This window comes from Vicugna pacos, chromosome 25 (assembly GCF_048564905.1).
Source record: "Vicugna pacos chromosome 25, VicPac4, whole genome shotgun sequence".
NCBI lineage: Eukaryota > Metazoa > Chordata > Mammalia > Artiodactyla > Camelidae > Vicugna > Vicugna pacos.
In genome coordinates this window covers 18,908,385-18,925,727 of record NC_133011.1, presented here as the reverse complement: position 1 = coordinate 18,925,727, position 17,343 = coordinate 18,908,385, and the positions used below count along the sequence as shown (strand labels likewise).

Here is a 17,343-nt window from a genome sequence, read left to right as displayed (position 1 = left end):
AGCACAAATATGAAGCTATAGGTACCAAGATCTCTATTCATGATGTTTTATAGCTGAAAAAATTAGAACAGTCTTTCAGTGGCATAAAACAGTCTTTCACTAGCATGTGCTGTTACAATAAGCAACCAGAAAATCTCAGTGGCTTAAGTCATTTTCCCATTTAGTTACATTATATGTTGGTTGCTATGGGTCATCTGCTGCATTTCTTTTCACATGGTAGTTCTCCTCATTCCCAAACCCAGGAGTAAGGAAATTCCCTAATTACCATGTGATGTTCTCATAGTTGAAGGCTGTCAGTAATATACAATACTTCCATCAGCTACTATTTCGACTGTTAAATCTGTTAAATAAGTCTACATATGCTGATATAGAACAGTATTCATGATACATGAAGGGGAAAAAAGTTTCAGAGGAATATGTTTAGAATTAGCTCAGTTTCTTAAAACATTCAAACACACACATAAAACAAGAATTTTGTGAAAATAACTATACCGACAAAAAGAAAACGTGTGCAAAAATACAACCTAACTCTTTCGTTTGGATGAAAGCAGTCAAGAAGACCAACATATTTATGGGTGATTCTTATTTGTCATTTTATGAGGTTTTTTGTTTTTATGTTTTATGTTTGTTTTTATATGAAAAGAAAATTGTTTTCAAAATAGACAGTCTGAAACATATTTCCAAGGATTCTTCATTAGCACACATTCTACAGTCCATTTAAGAGCTGTGCCAAAGTACTTGTACATTTGTTCCTTTAGTAAACATTTCTACATCATGAAAGCCAATGCACTAAGAGTTAATGAACAGAGATGATAAACAAGGTCTTGTCCATTAAGGACCATAAGTATTTGTACATTTTAGAAAATAAAGCTTGCCAGAGAATTACCGAGTAGTAAATACCATTCAGAGAAGCAGTATGTTCAGTTAGAAAGCTGTGTCTACTTCAAATTCTTACTGCTATAAAGTTCTTGAATGTTTAAACTGCATTCTCTATCAGATCACTAGCACTTAAGCACTTTTATGGATATGCTGCTTAAATAATGTGCTGTGAGGACTACAATCTATTACAGAACCCTGAGTGATCACTTCCTATAGAAAGAAGTTGCACATCACTTTGACTTTGTTTAAATGAATAGATTTTCTGCAGGCAAATGTAATAAGGAATAACATTTTAGACTTGGAGAAAAACATGGAAAAAGTGGAAAAGTATAAAGAGTGTAGTATATTCCAGGCAGAGAAAGGATTTTGTTTTTTTTCTGGCACAGTTTGAGTGTATGAGTGTACAAAATAGCAAGAAATTGTATTGGAAATAAAATCTGTATCCTTACAGAATTATTTTCTATTCTATTTTAGGTAGTTTGTAATTTATCCTGTAGGAAACAGATCAAGTTTTTATGCAATTAAGTGAAATAGTCAAATGTATACTTTAGAAAGATAAGTATAGTAGTATTAGGAGGACAGAACAGAGAGTGAAAATGGATTATAGAAAAGGACTTAAGCAGCTATTTCTAGTCTAGGAAAAAAGATGAGGATGAAACACTGGATATTGGGAAGAAACGAAAAGAAGTAAGGTGTTTCAGAAGTGGAATACATAGATCTTGAGGAGTACTTATGTATGTATGGGATAGAGTTAGAGGAATTAGTTAAGTAAGATTTCATTAAGCACTTCTTTAAAATAGTTCATGGAATTTCCAGCAGACAAAGAAAAAGTTACTCTAGAAATCCAAAGAGATGGCAAAAATGGTGATGTAGATTTGAGAATTATCAACACAGAAATAACCATTGTAGTCATAGAAGTGAATTGGATTAACTATTCAGAGACATCATTGAACAAAGAAAATAGGCTACTGAATAAATTTATGCTACTTCAAGGTCATATGGAAAAAAAAAAATAGAACCAGAACACAGGGTATGGAGTATAACTATTCAAAACTAATAGGCCAAGAATCAAGAGACTCAGGACTGTGCAAGGGAAAGCAGAGAATTTCAAACAAAGTTTATTTTTTTATCAGTACTTTTCATTACTGCTGAGACATTAAGTCTCCAGGGGAAAACAATGAAGAAATACTATTAGATTTAGCAATTAGGAGGTCATTTCTGGCACTGTGAAAGCAATTTCAGCACTGAAATGAGAGAACTCAGACTGAAATACTCTCAAAAGTGAATGGGGGGAGAAAAAATGTGGTAGTGAACATGAAAGACTTATAAGAAGTTACAGTGTAATGTGGAATCTAAAACTCACAAACTCAGAAACAAAGAGTAGAGTGGTAGTTGCCAAAAGCCAGTCTGAAGGTGTTTGATTAAAGGAAACTCATTTTCAGTTATAAGATGTATAACTTCTGGGGATATAATGTACACTATGGTGATTCGAATTAATAATACTGTATCACATACTTAAAAGCTGCTAAGAGAATAGATCTTAAACAGTCTCACCACACATATACACGCTCATGCACACAACTGGTAAATACATGAGATGATGGAAGTGTTAACTAACCTTATTGTAGTAATTATTTTGCAACATATGTGTATCATATGGCATTATACACCTCAAACTTTCATGGTGTTGTCAACTGTATCTCAGTTGGAAAAAAAGAACCAATTGTTAAATATTCAGAAATTTTGTGAGGCCTTGGTAAAGCTTTGGTAGTTTAAAATCAGCAAAAGTATTTATACTATGGAAATTGTGGGGAAAAAAGAGTGAATGGGGGAGAAGAAAATGGAGTAGTGAGCATAGAAGACTAACAGGAAGTTGAATAGTAAATGGAAAAAGAAAGATCAGTAATTAATGTTGAAGGAAGAAAATATGATTTATTAATTTATCCTTATTATAAAATAATAGTTTTATTGTTTAAAATACAGAAATCAGACACAAACAAGAGAGAATTAAAAATAACCATTAAATCACCACAGAGTTGTCTGGAATATATTTTTGCTGAAATATAAGCTAAAGGGAAATAAAATTAGTAAAGAAAACTCTATTTAACATACTAGAGAGACACATGTTTAATGATAAAAACGTAAGACCTTGAGTTGGAAGACCTGGGCTCAAATCTTGATTATAATTGTTTAACAGCTCAGTAACCTTGGACAAGGCAAACAAACTTTAGTGATATCCATAAATTGATCTTAAAGTGATTATATGTAAAGTCTTAAGGGCACGTGAAAATCTACATTTAATTGAACTTGACTTAAAATACAATGGATTATTATTGGTGGATTAGAAAAGGATGACTTAGGCAGTATTTTCACGGAATGGGGCAAGGAAATGCATATCAAAGTAATGCCACCTGGAAACTTTTGTTGTGCTCAAGAAGGAAGTTAAGACACAGATACAGTGTGGTCACTAAATTTTTTGTTAACTATAGAAAAGAAGGGTTAGCAAACTGAGGAAATATCACAACACTTAACTTTTGTGGGAATTCATTAAAATTATTTCATTGTAGCTCTTTTTGTAGTCTGAATGGTCTAATTTACAATAATAAACTCAACAGAAAAGGTAGTTTTAATGTTGATGTCTCAGTTATGCTATTAAGAGTCCTAGTGTACTTAGTAAATAAAAAGGAAAACACTATTTAGATTGCTTAATCAATCCAAGGCTGTGTTTCTTTCTCTTTGTAGATTTTTTGTTAACACAGTATTGAATAAATATAACCTCTCTCTAATAAACTAACCTATTTACAGTCAGAGGACAATTTATCATGCCTCACTTTTATTCATAACTAGTTTTTGATTAATGTGGGAATATGAGCTTCTGAACTTCAGGGTGTAAAAAACACTCTCATTTTGATAAGTGACATTAGAATGCCTTAATATATATTTTAAATGGTTATTATTGTGCAATTTTGACTTGAAAGTCTATTTGCAAGTTATTTTATGTCTGTGATTTTGCATGTGGTATATGCTCATCTTTTAAAATGCAATTTCTCTTTTAGTGAAGACATGTGGCTCTAATCTACAGGGACCAAGTGGAACCTTTACGTCTCCCAACTTTCCATTCCAGTATGACAGCAATGCCCAGTGTGTCTGGGTCATCACAGCAGTGAATACAAATAAGGTAAGTGAAACCATTTCTGGTAGAAATGCATAATCATAAAGATAAAGGCAAAGAGGACATGAAGGAAGTGCAGTAAAGAAAATTCATACCTAAAGTGTGATTTCTGCAGTATTTCCTACTTATCCATTATATAAAACATAAACTTACATGAGAAATTTGGGGAAAAAATTAAAATAATGCAGTTCTACTCCCAACTAACATATAAACAAGAAAATAAAATTATAAATGGATGTTTTCTGAGATACACTTTTGAAGGTTGTAAGTATATCTTTCTTTTTTTTTTTTGAAGAAGCCATGAATAATGGCTTTTCACTTTATATCTTTATGCTTGACACATCATTCAGATATATCATGTTTTTATACATAGCTGGCTTTCCTTTCAATGTTTCTCTATCGCCACAGATCACAGATACTCTTTATTATAAAAAGTTGTTTTTAATGTGCTCTGGACTAATAGAGGGTTCATATTATGGATATTTCTGAAGGTTGGATTGTCTTTCTATTTGACTAAAAATGAGTGATACATCTAAGCATGTATGCACCATAGTTCTCCAAACAAAATTGTAATGCTGAATGAGTGAAAGAGCAGCTTATAAATTAGCTAGTTTTCTGTTCCTGCTCTCTCTAACCTGCTTCTCCTTGTAAGAATGTATAGTGAGGACCTAAGTAGGAAGAATCAAAATTCCTCTCAGATTGTATGGTTCCTTTTCTTGGTTAGATTAAGGAAAGGTTAGTGGTAGAGCCCATAAAACTGGGTCACATTTGTAGTTCAAATACTGATTTTGAATTTACCAGCTTATAACTTTGATCAAGTTATTTAACCTCTCTGAAATTCAGTTTCTTTATCTATAAAATGTGAATAATAATAGCATGTTTTTCTCAGTGTTAAGAGAAGTAAATGAGGTAATGCGTACAGAGTACTTAGTAGTAAGTACTTGGAAGAGATTAACTCATTGTTCTTAGATAACGCATATACTATTTTCCAAAATGTTTTAGGTTTTATGTTCATAAAATACAATCACTGGTTTATTTATATGTGTACTAACATTTCTTAGGAACTTCTCTGATTCTTACCGAAAAAGGAGCCAAAGTATGTAAAATGTAAAGTACTTTAATTTAGTTTTTTTGGTTTGTTTTTAGTACTCCACCCATTACAAACTATTGGGTGTCCCTGCCATTTTAACCTCATCGTTGTAATTGTTTTTGATTGATATGCAAATCAGAGATGTACTACATGATAATTAAGCATAAATATTAAGTGATCAATATAACTGGTGGCAATTGGCATACTTCATGCAGCCAAATAAAGTCTTTTGGGGGTTGACATAGGAGAGGAAAATAAAAAGCTGGACAAAGAAAGGTTTAATAAAAAGTACTAAGATACACAGATTTATCAGTTAGGATTAGGTTTATCTGTCAGTGAAAGAAAACCCGTAACAAGAGGGACCTAAACAAGATAGATATGTGGTTCAAGATATGTGGTGGCTCTGCTCTAGTAATTTCTCAGGGACATAGACTAACTCACTATCATATTCTAGGGTGTGGCCCTTGCCCCCAAGTTCCAATATTGTGTCTCAGGTCAGGTTTCAGCATGGTGTGTCACATATTCCAGGCAGCAGGTTGGGGAAAGTGATAAAGGAGGAGGGCAAAGGACAAATGCGAGCCATTTCTTATGAAAGATTCCTGAGTCATACTTAGTTATAAGAGAGATGGAAAATATAGTCTTTATTTAGGGTAGCTTCATACCAGCTAAAAATTCTACTACTGTGGAAGAATGGGTAATAGGATATTTGGAAAGGTATGATTTAGTCCAAATTTGATGAGTGGATAAGAATTATTCTTGTTTAAGAACTGCCTAGTTGGAAGATAAGTATTAGGAAAACAACAGTATTAATAATAATAATTAATCACAGATCATCACCAAGAAATTAACTTACATGGGCTTATGTTTTCTCAATAGTGAAATGGAAATAAGAATGCTTCTCTCATAGGGCTCTTAGAAAGATTATATGAGATAATACATGCCATATACTTAGAGCAGAGTCTGGAATATAGTACATGTTCAAAAAATGTTAATAATAACGATATTACCGCTGCCACTGCTGTAGCTAGTACTGCCACCATCACCACCACAACCACGTACCCAGTGTGTTGAGGCACAATGCCTTCACCAGAGTTTGATCTTAGCTTCCTACTGTGTAGATAACATATGCTCTCACACATTTCAGAACTTGGAATATTCTTGTAGAGACTCCTGGCTGATACTAGTCATCAGAATCTATCAAGCAGATGTTTCTAAGAAGTCATAATAGGCTTCTACCAAGAGAGCTTGAAAAAGGAACTAGAGAGAGCTTTGAGCTTTTGCTTCCTGCCCCAGTGATATTTTACTGCAAAATAGAAGGTTATCTTAGTGACAGCCTTGGAGTTTATAAGAACCATGGTTATCATTCTAGTACATTATTTTTTTTCCCCCCTCAGCTGCCCAGTCCCTTAGCAATAGCTGTAGCTAGGTAGTGAGGAGAGAGAAGGACTGCCATAATATACTTGGGTATCCAGCCCTTGCCATTCTTAGTATGACTTTTCTTTGAGCTTCTAGAATCTCTAAGCAGTGTGGAGGAAAGTCACTTGGATGATGTGATTATCTTCATAAACCAGAGTCACATAGAATACCTATCATCAGTGTACAATTCTGTCTAATACCTTTGCTCAGCATTACATATCTTCCTTGAATTTCTGCCCCCTCTTGACCTAACAGCATACCCAATTACATTGTATGATACCAGAGAAAAGGAAAGATGGGAGGGAGCAAAATTCTAAGATACCTGATATGGTAGTTATACCCTTTTTTCTGTTAGGATATCTTTCATATTCTCCTTATGAACTCTCAGTGTGTGATGATCTCTAGTGTCCAAAACAACCACATAAGGCTTCATATATCTTGGGGTGACAAGCTGAAAATTAATGTTATAAATCCTAAAATTTTCTGGGGAAATCCTACATTTTTTAATAGAAAACTGGGTCCACAATAGATTAAAAAATTAAAAAGACAAATTTCTGGCCTTTAGGAAGCTTCCAGCTAGTGTTAAATAGAAAATAAAAGGGTAAACACAGAAATTAGCAGTAACAACTTGAAGGAAACACTCTGGATGGAATAAAAGTGAGGCTGCTTAGAATTGTCAGGGAAGACTTGGAGCAAGTGAAATTTAAGCCAATGTTGAAAGATGACAAGGGACATAATGCAAAGAAGAGAATAGGAAGAAGAAAAAGTGCTTGTAAAGGCCTGTGAAGACCCTGATGTCTTCTAGAAACAAAGAAAGATGGCAGGAGTCCTGTAGCACAGTGGATAAGGAGGAGAATGGAAGAAATGGAGGCTGTAGATCTGAATAGAGCCCAGTTCATACAGGTCCCTATGGGATTCATCCAAAAATGTAATGCAAAGCATGATACCTAAGCAGTTGCTCTCTTACTTCATTCATATCTTTTAAATGTCACCTTCTCTACTCCTGTATCACTGACCACTTCCATCACTATCTCCTTGCTTTATTTTTTATAGCTCCTTGTAACACTTATATTTGAAGACCTTATGTTATAAGACATTATATTATATGCTACTTTTCTATCTTTTGTATATTACCCCAGTCAAGGGAGGAAAGTTTGTATCCTCAACATTAGAATAGTGTCTGGTAAAGAGGAGACTCTAAATACAAATTTATAGAAATAAAATTGAGAGTTTTAGGTAGAGGACTTACATTATCTGATTTGTATTTCAATGTAACATCCAAAATTTTAAAAAGAGGCTTATTAATTGAAGTGCAGTTCACAAAATAGGAACAACAGTATAACTACCTCTCCTTACTCTTACCCCAATCACTTGCCCCAAAGACTATTTACTTATGGACCAGGAACCTTTCTTCCTGGATAGCTGTGGCAAGCAATGGGTTTAGTGGCAAATAATTTCTCTTACATCCTAACTTCTTGAGCTCCTACCTAAATTGCTTACTCAAGAAGATAATTTTGGAGGTAAAGAAGGTCTTTCATAGATATTAACTGATAAAGACCCACTAATTAATAATACTTGAAGAAACTACATAAAAAATGAAATTAATGATTAAAGACCATGAACTGAGAAGCTAGTATCTTGCATCCTTCCTCTTTGGTATCATAAGAAAAATAATGAGGATAAACTGAGGATGGCAAATAGAATCCACTGTATGGCTCATTATATATAAAAGTGTACAGTATCTGATTCTCACTACCATCTTATATGTTTAGTCATCTTAAACTAATCTCATTTTAAAAATAAAGCTTCAAGTCAAAGATTCTTTGTATAAAAATAGATATAGATGAATAAACGGAGAGATAGATATCCTGGATCAGGCTGACTTCATTATTAATAAAGGACAAAACCAGCAAAATAGTACTTCTTATTAAATTCACTTTAATAAACCACATTCATATTTGTTTTATTTTTTCAATATACACAACATAACATATACAGATTTGTAATGAATATCTTCCTAAAGCCAATAACAATATCTGCAAGCATTTTCTTCAAAATCTTTAAGTTCAAGTTGATAATTTATATGTATTATGACATTTAAATTATATCCTCCAGTATCTATGCATGAATAAATGACAAAAAAGAATCAACAGTTTTGTACTGTTGTGTTACAGTTTCAATATTTGATGCATTTTTCATTTTATGTAGTTTTTTTTTCCCTTCAGTAAAACACTGGTAGTGCCATATATGATCTGTCATTGTTACATAGCAGTAGTCCCCTAAAGGCGAAGACCAGTGCGCAGATATAAAAGACATAGAAAAATAAAACAAAGCTGAAAGCTTTTATCAATTCCATCAATATCTTACTGTGTCTCCAGGCACCTCTCCTCCCCTGTCTCTAAAATATGAGCCTTTGTACAACTTGAAACTGTTAACCTCATGCTGGCAGCAAAGTGGATGAACCTAGGGAATTCTCTAGGCTGGCACTTCTCATTTTTGAATGGTCTAGTCCAGAGTCTTGGAATATTATCTTCTGTAATAAAATATATCAGTATAATATTACAGTGTGTAATCCTTCTAGGATAGAAGAGATTAATGTCTTCCTCTAAAATGAGATTACTTTCAAATAAATAAATGTTGAATTTGTATATGTCATATTTAAGCCTTTTACAACATTTGTTTCAAAAATTTCGTGTAAATTTACCTTTACATATTTTTTCACAAAAATAGGAAAATTAAGATGATTAGTAATTAAAGAGTTATTGAACACTAATTTTCCATATACCCATGTCACACATATCACACACAATAAATATCACAAACCAGTCAAAATTTAGGATTATTCTAAAATATAATGATTTTTTTTAAACAAATGTGCTGCATATTCTGCTTTGTCTGAGTTAGACTATGCCGAATACAATCAATACAATTTGATAAAATAGTCCTGTGAGGCATAGATTTTTGAATGGGCTTTTGACTAGTGCTTTTATATGTATGAAAAGAGAAAAGGGGGAAAATGACTACAATCATTTTTATTTGGGGTAAAGAAATCTAGATTGAGTCCACTTTTCTCTACCCCTACTTTCACAGATCAAGTTTAGGCCTTTGTTCTCTCTGACTCTGCCCTACTTCACTTCAAATTCAGATTGTTCCTGCTATGAAAGTGAGCATATGAAAAGTAAATAAAAAACCCTGTCAACACTCTACTTAAAACTCATTATTTGCTGATAAAAGAGGACAAAAGGGATTTACAGAGCCTTATGTGGATTAGGGTGCTAGAAATGAGAGTGACCTCAGAGTCTGGGGTTCTTTTGGTTACTACTGATAAACAGGCACAGTAAGAGTAGTCCTAGTGAATTTAAGGTAGTGTTGGCAAGGCTATGAGTGTTTGTGGATTTCTGGGTGGAGTGGATTTCTGAGGTCAACATGAACCTGTTCTGTTTTTGTCAGTGAGGTTTATTTTCATTCTACTGTCTTGTGGTAACTCCTTTGAGAATACAAAATGAACAATTTAGATTTTTTTCTTGTCCTTAATGGATAGGAATATAGACAACATTTTATAAGTATCACTTTGAGGTGTAATTTAACGTATTGTATTTGTCCTTTTTAGAATGGACAGCAAATTGTGGCAAGAAAAGCTTTGGAATATTTAGCTAAAAACAAAAAAAACCTCATTATTTGCTGCTCCTCATTTACAAGATAAAGCTTGAAGCCCTTAAAATGATGTAGCTCCTACCTCTTGTCTTTAGCCTTCCTTTTCATCACTTCCTGTTTCACAGTTTGTATTAAAGAAACAAAAATAGTATTTCTTTTCACTGCTTTCGTTTTTCATGTTCTCTTATACAGTGTTCTTCTCCACTTCCCATCTTTACCTTCCTTTGCACTACCTGGAATTCTCTCCTTGAGTAAATCTTTCCATTTTGCTCTTTAATTGGATTGGGCAACTCTCTGCCCCCAGGTAACTTTATGTGTCCATATATCAAAGCACTTAACACAGGGTATTGTATTTATCTTGTTTATGTCTTGTCTTCAAATTGGACTGTGATCGCCAAGATCTGGAAAGTATATGAAAATGTAAGTGCTTTAATTAGATGTCAAATTGATTGCATAATATGGCATTGCATACCTTCAGCTTTATATGCAAAGCTTACATTTTATGCATTTTGTATTTATGCATATATTATGCATTCTGAGTTTTCTTACCTAGTGGAGATATACTTGTTAATAAGAGAGTGAATTATAGTGACTCTGTAATGAACATATTAGAGAAAAACTGCTGCCAGAAAAGATAAATTTCTAGCAGCAGAGAGTTTGGGGAAGAAACTCTACTCTTTAAATCACAGTGGAATTGCTAGAAAAAGAACTCCTCAAGATCCATTGTGAACAGATGTGAACATCAATTTTATGATGATTAACTTCTCATAGCTAATAGTAACTGCCATTTATTGAAGGCCTACTGTATATCAAGCATAGTATGTTCTGTTTTACAAACTTTGTTTAATGAATACCAACTTCAACCTTAGGCATTGGAAATTATAAACACACTTCTATAAGTTACGAGATTTCCTTAAAATAATATAATATTTTTGTGACAGAGATAGGACTTAAATCCGAGCTTTGCCTGTGCCCTTATCTATATTATCCTGTCTCACTAATGTAAATAGCTTGGTATTAATATTAAAGCATCAATAATTTGTTTAGTTAAATATCATCAAAGTTCATTTGATTGTGGTACTAATCATGTTGGTACAAAGTGTCCAATACAGGGACCAGAAACTAGAGAAATACTGAGAAATTTCGTCAGCTTTCAGATTTATTTTGATGCAAAATAAGTACAGATTTTACCATGGAAGATAAAATACCTTATATCAATCCATGTTTTCTATGTGTTTTCCCCAAGGAATTGATGTAATATATGTTAGTTGTCAGATTTCAGAAATTAGTTTCACTTGCTATCACTATTTAAGACATGAAGCATATGTGCAACATCAAAGAACTTACTTAGAAATTGTAATTTTTATTATTTTTTTATTTTAATTGTTATTTTTTAATTGAAGTATAGCCAGTTAACAATGTTGTATCAATTTCTGGTGTACAGCATAATGTTTCAGTCATACATATATGTACATATATTTTTTCTTCTTCTTTTTCATCATGGGTTAGTAAAAGATATTAAATATAGTTCCTGTGCCATACAGTAGAAACTTATCTATTTTATATATACTAATTAGTATCTGCAAATCTCAAACTTCTAATTTATCCCTTTCTGCCCTTTTTCCTCCCTGGTAACCATACGTTTATTTTCTATATCTGTGAGTCAGTTTATGTTTAGTAAATAAGTTCATCTGTGGGGTTTTTGTTGTTTTTTATTTTTTGTTTTATAGTTTCCACGTATAAGTGATATCATATGGTATTTTTCTTTGTATTTCTGGCTTACTTCATCTATTATGACCATCTCCAGGCCCATCCATGTTGCTGCAAATGGCATTATTTTATTCTTTTTAATAGCTGAGTAGTATTTCATTGTATAAATATAGCACAACTTCTTTATCCAGTCATCTGCTGATAGACATTTAGGTTGTTTCTGTATCTTGGCTATTGTAAGTAGTGCTGCTATGAACATTGGGATGCATGTATCTTTTTGAATTAGTGTTTCCTCCAGAAATATGCCCAGGAGTGGGATTGCTGGATCATATGGTAAGTCTACTTTTAGTCTTTTGAGTAATCTCCATACTGTTTTCCATAATGGCTGCATCAAACTACATTCCCACCAACAGTGTAGGAGGGTTCTCTTTTCTCCACACATTCTCCAGCATTTATTGTTTGTGGACTTTTCAATGATAGCCATCCATTCTGGCTGGTGTGAGATGATACCTCATTGTAGCTTTGATTTGCATTTCTCTGAAAATTAGCAATTTGAGCATTTTTTTCATGTGCCTATTGGCCGTTTGTATGTCTTCTTTGGAGAATTGCTTGTTTAGGTCTTCTGCCCATTTTTGGATTGGGTTGTTTGTTTTTTTCTTATTAAGTTGTATGAGCTGTTTGTATATTCTGTAGATTAAGCCCTTGTCAGTCTCATCTTTTGCAAATATTTTCTCCCATTCCATAGGTTGTCATTTTATTTTGCTTATGGTTTCCTTTGCTGTGCAAAAGCTTATGGGTTTAATTAAGTCCCATTTGTTTATTTTTGCTTTTATTTCTATTGCTTGGGTAGATTGCCCTAAGAGAACATTGTTGAGATTCATGACAGATAATGTTTTGCCTATGAATGCTTTCTTGTAAGAGTTTTATACGGTCTTGTCTTATGTTTAAGTCTTTAAGCCATTTTGAGTTTATTTTTTGTTTATGATGTGAGGGAGTATTCTAACTTCACTGATTTACATGCTGCTGTCCAGTTTGTTGGGAGAACAACACCATTTGCTGAAGAGACTGTCTTTACTCCATTGTATGTTCTTGCCTCCTTTGTCAAAGATTAATTTTCCAAAAATATGTGGGTTTATTTCTGGGCTCTCTATTCTCTTCCATTGATCCATATGTCTGTTTTTGTACCAATACCATGCTGTTTTGATTACTATAGCTCTGTAGTATTGTCTGAAGTCTGGGAGGGTTATTCCTCCAGCTTCATTCTTTTTCTTCAGTAATGCTTTGGCAATTCTGGGTCTTTGGGATTCCATATAAGTTTTAGGATTATTTGTTCTAATTCTGTGAAAAATGTCCTGGGTTATTTGATAGGGAGCACATTAAATCTATAGATTGTTTTGGGTAGTATGGCCAATTTAACAATATTAATTCTTCCAATCCAAGAAGGGATATCTTTCCATTAGAACATGATTAAACATCAGTGACTATCAAAGGTTTGGTATAGAATTAGCAATCAACCAGTAAGTCACTTATTAGATTCCAAATTTGTGTCTAAAACCTCTTAGGTTTTTAAGGCCATATTATAGGAGACATTCCCTAATTTTAACTCATGGATCTATTGTGAAATGATTTGAGGTAAAGTGAGTCATCTGATTTCTTTTTTGAGAAGATGACAGGTGAGGTACTCTGAAAGGTCCTCCCACTAAAATACAAGACACATTTTTTCAGTACATTGTTGAATTATAGTAAAACAAAGGAAATCTACAAGACTATGCATACATACTGTACAAAAACACATACAATTATACATATATAATGAAAAGAACAGTGAACTGAAATGAAAGTAGGAGATGAAATGGAAAGAATGCTTGGTTTTCTTTGGGGCAGATGGCAATAAGTTTCTGGAGCTGGGAGACTAAAACTGGGACCCGGTCACCCTGGATCAACAGGTGAAGAAGCTGAACTTGAAACTTTAGCATTTAGTTAAAAGCCTCAAAAAATGTTAAATTGGCTCCAGCTTGGTGGTAACCCTTGGATTCAGTTAGCAGAAAATGAATAAAATTATACCCAATTTAAGACTTTCAAAATTCTGATGGCTTAAGCCCCTGTAAAAATGGGCTTACTATTAAATATAACTAAACACAGAGAAGCAAGACAGCATAACTGAGTTACTACAGATAATAAACAGAGGATTTCTTTGGGAAATTAGGGCAGCCAAAAACCCTCGAGTATATGGTGGAATTTAGAAAGTTACATGCATACCCATGGCAAGACACATGCTCATACAGACCTGAGAAGACCCTAAGCTTTCACCACTAGCTGATCTATCAGCTTAGTGAAGGCAGCAAGTGAAGGCTAAGATAGAATTGTAAATAGCCTGGCTAAGTATTAAAGAGTTTCCCAGCATTGAGCCAATCCTCAAATACTGAGAGAGGTGTTGCTCTGATCTAAGTGTTTCTGTCCCCTCAGAATTCATAGCTTGAAATTCTAATGTTCAATGTGTTGCTATTAGGAGGTGGGGCCTTTGGGAGGTCCTGAGGGTGGAACCCTCCTGACTAGGACTAGTATTCTTATAAAAGAGACCACAGAGAGTTCCCTAAACCTTCTTCCATGTGAGGTTACAGCAAAAACATGGCCTTTTGTGAACCAGGAAGCTTGCTCTTACCATACAGTAAATCAGTCAGTGCCTTGATCTTGGACTTCCCCATCTCAAGAACTGTGATTAATAAATGTTTAATGTTTATATGCCATGTAGTTTATGGTATTTTGTTATAGCAGCCCAAACATACTAAAAGAGGAGGAGGGGTTAGCTCTTTGAATTTAAAGAAATTCTAGTGAAAACACTGAATGGACACAAGTCTTCAAAAATCAAGAATAGCAAACCCCCGGGGTGAGAGGAACTCTGATTTCCAGAATTACCATATTATACTATTCAAATCTCTAGTTTTCAACAACCACAAAGAAATCACAAAGTATGCAAAGAAACAGGAGAGTATGGCCATTCAAAGGAACAAAATAAATTGACAGAAAATATCCCTGAAGACATTCAATCATTGAACTTACTAGGCAAAGATTTAAAAGAGCTGTATTAGTTATGCTCAGAAAGCATGGACATTAAATTAAATTAAAAATTAAAGGGAACCATGAAAATTATATATGAATAAAGTGAGAATATCAATAAGGAGATAGAAGGTATTGAAAGAAACCAAATAGAAATTCTGGAGCTTTAAAAGATAATAACAGAAATTTTTAAAAATTAACTGCAGTTTTACTACAGATAGCAGATTTGATCAGCAGAAGACAGAATTAGTAAACTTGAAAATAGGACAATTGAAAGTATTCAACCTGAAGAACAGAAAAAAAGAATGAAAAAAGTGAACAGAGCCTAAGGGACCTGTGGGACATAGTCAAGCAGACTAACATATATATTATAGAAGTCCCAGGAAGACAAGATAGATATAAAGATACAGAAAGAACATTTGAAGGAATAGTGGCCCAAAACTTTGAGACAGACGTGAATCTATGCATCCAGGAAGCTCACAAAGTCCAAGTAAGATAAACTCAAAGAGATCCATACCTAAATATATTCTATCAAGAAAGCAGTAGGATGATATCTTTAAACAATGAAAGATTTCAACCAAAAAAATCTATCAAAACTATCCTTCAAGGATGAAGGAGAAATTAAGATATTCCCAGATGAACAAAAGCTAAAGGAACACAGAAATAAACCTTCCCACTTATGATCAATTAATTTTGACAAAGGTGCCAAAAACACTGAATGGGGAAAGAATACAGGCATACTTCAGAGAAATTGTACATTTGGTTCTGGACCACCACAATAAAGTAAGTCACACTTTTTTTTTGTTTCCCAGTGCATTTAATAGTTATTTTTATAGATGCAAATCAAAAACTACAATGAGATATCACCTCACACCAGTCAGAATGGCCGTCATTGAAAAGTCCACAAATGATAAATGCTGGAGAGGGTGTGGAAATAAGGGAACCCTCCTACACTTTTGGTGGCAATGCAGATTGGTGCAGCCATTATGGAAAACAGTATGGAGATTCCTCTAAAGACTAAAAATAGATTTACCATATGACCCAGAAATCATACTCCTAGGCATATTTCCAGAGGGAACCTTACTTCAGAAAGACACCTGCATCCCAATGTTCATAGCAGCACCATTTACAATAGCCAAGACATGGAAACAACCCAAATGTCCATTGACAGATGACTGGATAAAGAAGTTGTGGTATATTTATATAATGACATATTACTCAGCCATAAAAAATAATAAAATAATGCCATTTGCAGCAACATGAATGGCCCTGGAGATTGTCATTCTAAGTGGAGTAAGCCAGAAGGGTAAAGAAAAATACCATATGATATCATTCATATGTGGAATCTACAGGAAAAAAAAGAATTTATTTATAAAACATAAACTGACTCACAGACATAGAAAACAAAAACTTATGATTACTGGGGGGAAGGGGGTGGGAAGGGATAAATTGAGAGTTCAAGATTTGCAGATACTAACTGATATGTATACAATAGATAAACAAGTTTATACTCTATAGCACAGGGAACTATATTCGGTATCTTGTAGTAGGTTATGGTGAAAAAGAATATGAAAACGAATATATGTATATTCATGTATGACTGAAGTATTGTGCGGTAAACCAGAAATTGACACAACATTGTAAACTGACTATACCTCAATAAAAAAGATTAAAAAATGCTATGTTTACAGTATACTAAGTGTAAGGTAAAATTATGCCTGAAAAACAATGTACACATCTTAATTAAAAATACTTTATTACTAAAAAATGCTAACCATGATCAGAACCTTCGGTGAGTCATAATAATTTAGCTGGTGGAAGGTCTTGCTGCAGTGTTATCTGCCAACTCATCAGGGTGGTTGTTGCTGATGGTTGAGGGGGCTGTAGCAATTTCTTAAAATAAGACACCAATGAAATTTGCCACACCGCCTCACTGATTGACTCTTCCTTTCACAAATGATTTCTCTGTAACATGCAATGATAGCATTTTACACACAGTAGAACTTCTTTCAAAATGGGAATCAATCCTCTCAATCACTGAAGTATCAAGTAAGCATATATAATATTCTAAAGTAAGTATTATCAAGTAAGCATATATAATATTCTAAATTCTCTGTTGTTATTTCAACAATCAACCAGGAATAGATTCCATCTCAAGAAAAATTCCTCATGTTCTTTGCTCTTCCACAAGAAGCAACTCCTCATCTGTTAATTTTTACCATGAAGTTGCAGCAATTCAGTCCCATCTTCAGGCTCCACTTCTCATTCTAGTTCTCCTGCTATTTTCACCACATCTACAGTGACTTCCTCCACTGAAGTTTTGAATCTCTCAAAGTCATCCATGAGGGTTGAAATCAATTTCTTC

The 17,343-nt window shown here is 33.7% G+C and overlaps 1 protein-coding gene across 3 annotated transcripts in view; it reads left to right on the top strand.

Annotated features, from left to right (window-relative positions):
• The window catches only part of CSMD3 (CUB and Sushi multiple domains 3), a 1,005,695-nt gene that overhangs the window by 530,360 nt on the left and 457,992 nt on the right, over positions 1–17,343 (top strand). For all 3 annotated transcript variants that reach the window (XM_031691263.2, XM_072949624.1, XM_072949623.1), the window contains one exon: positions 3,936–4,057. In XM_031691263.2, coding sequence (XP_031547123.1) covers positions 3,936–4,057 — 122 coding nt within the window. The remainder of the gene's footprint in view (positions 1–3,935; positions 4,058–17,343) is intronic.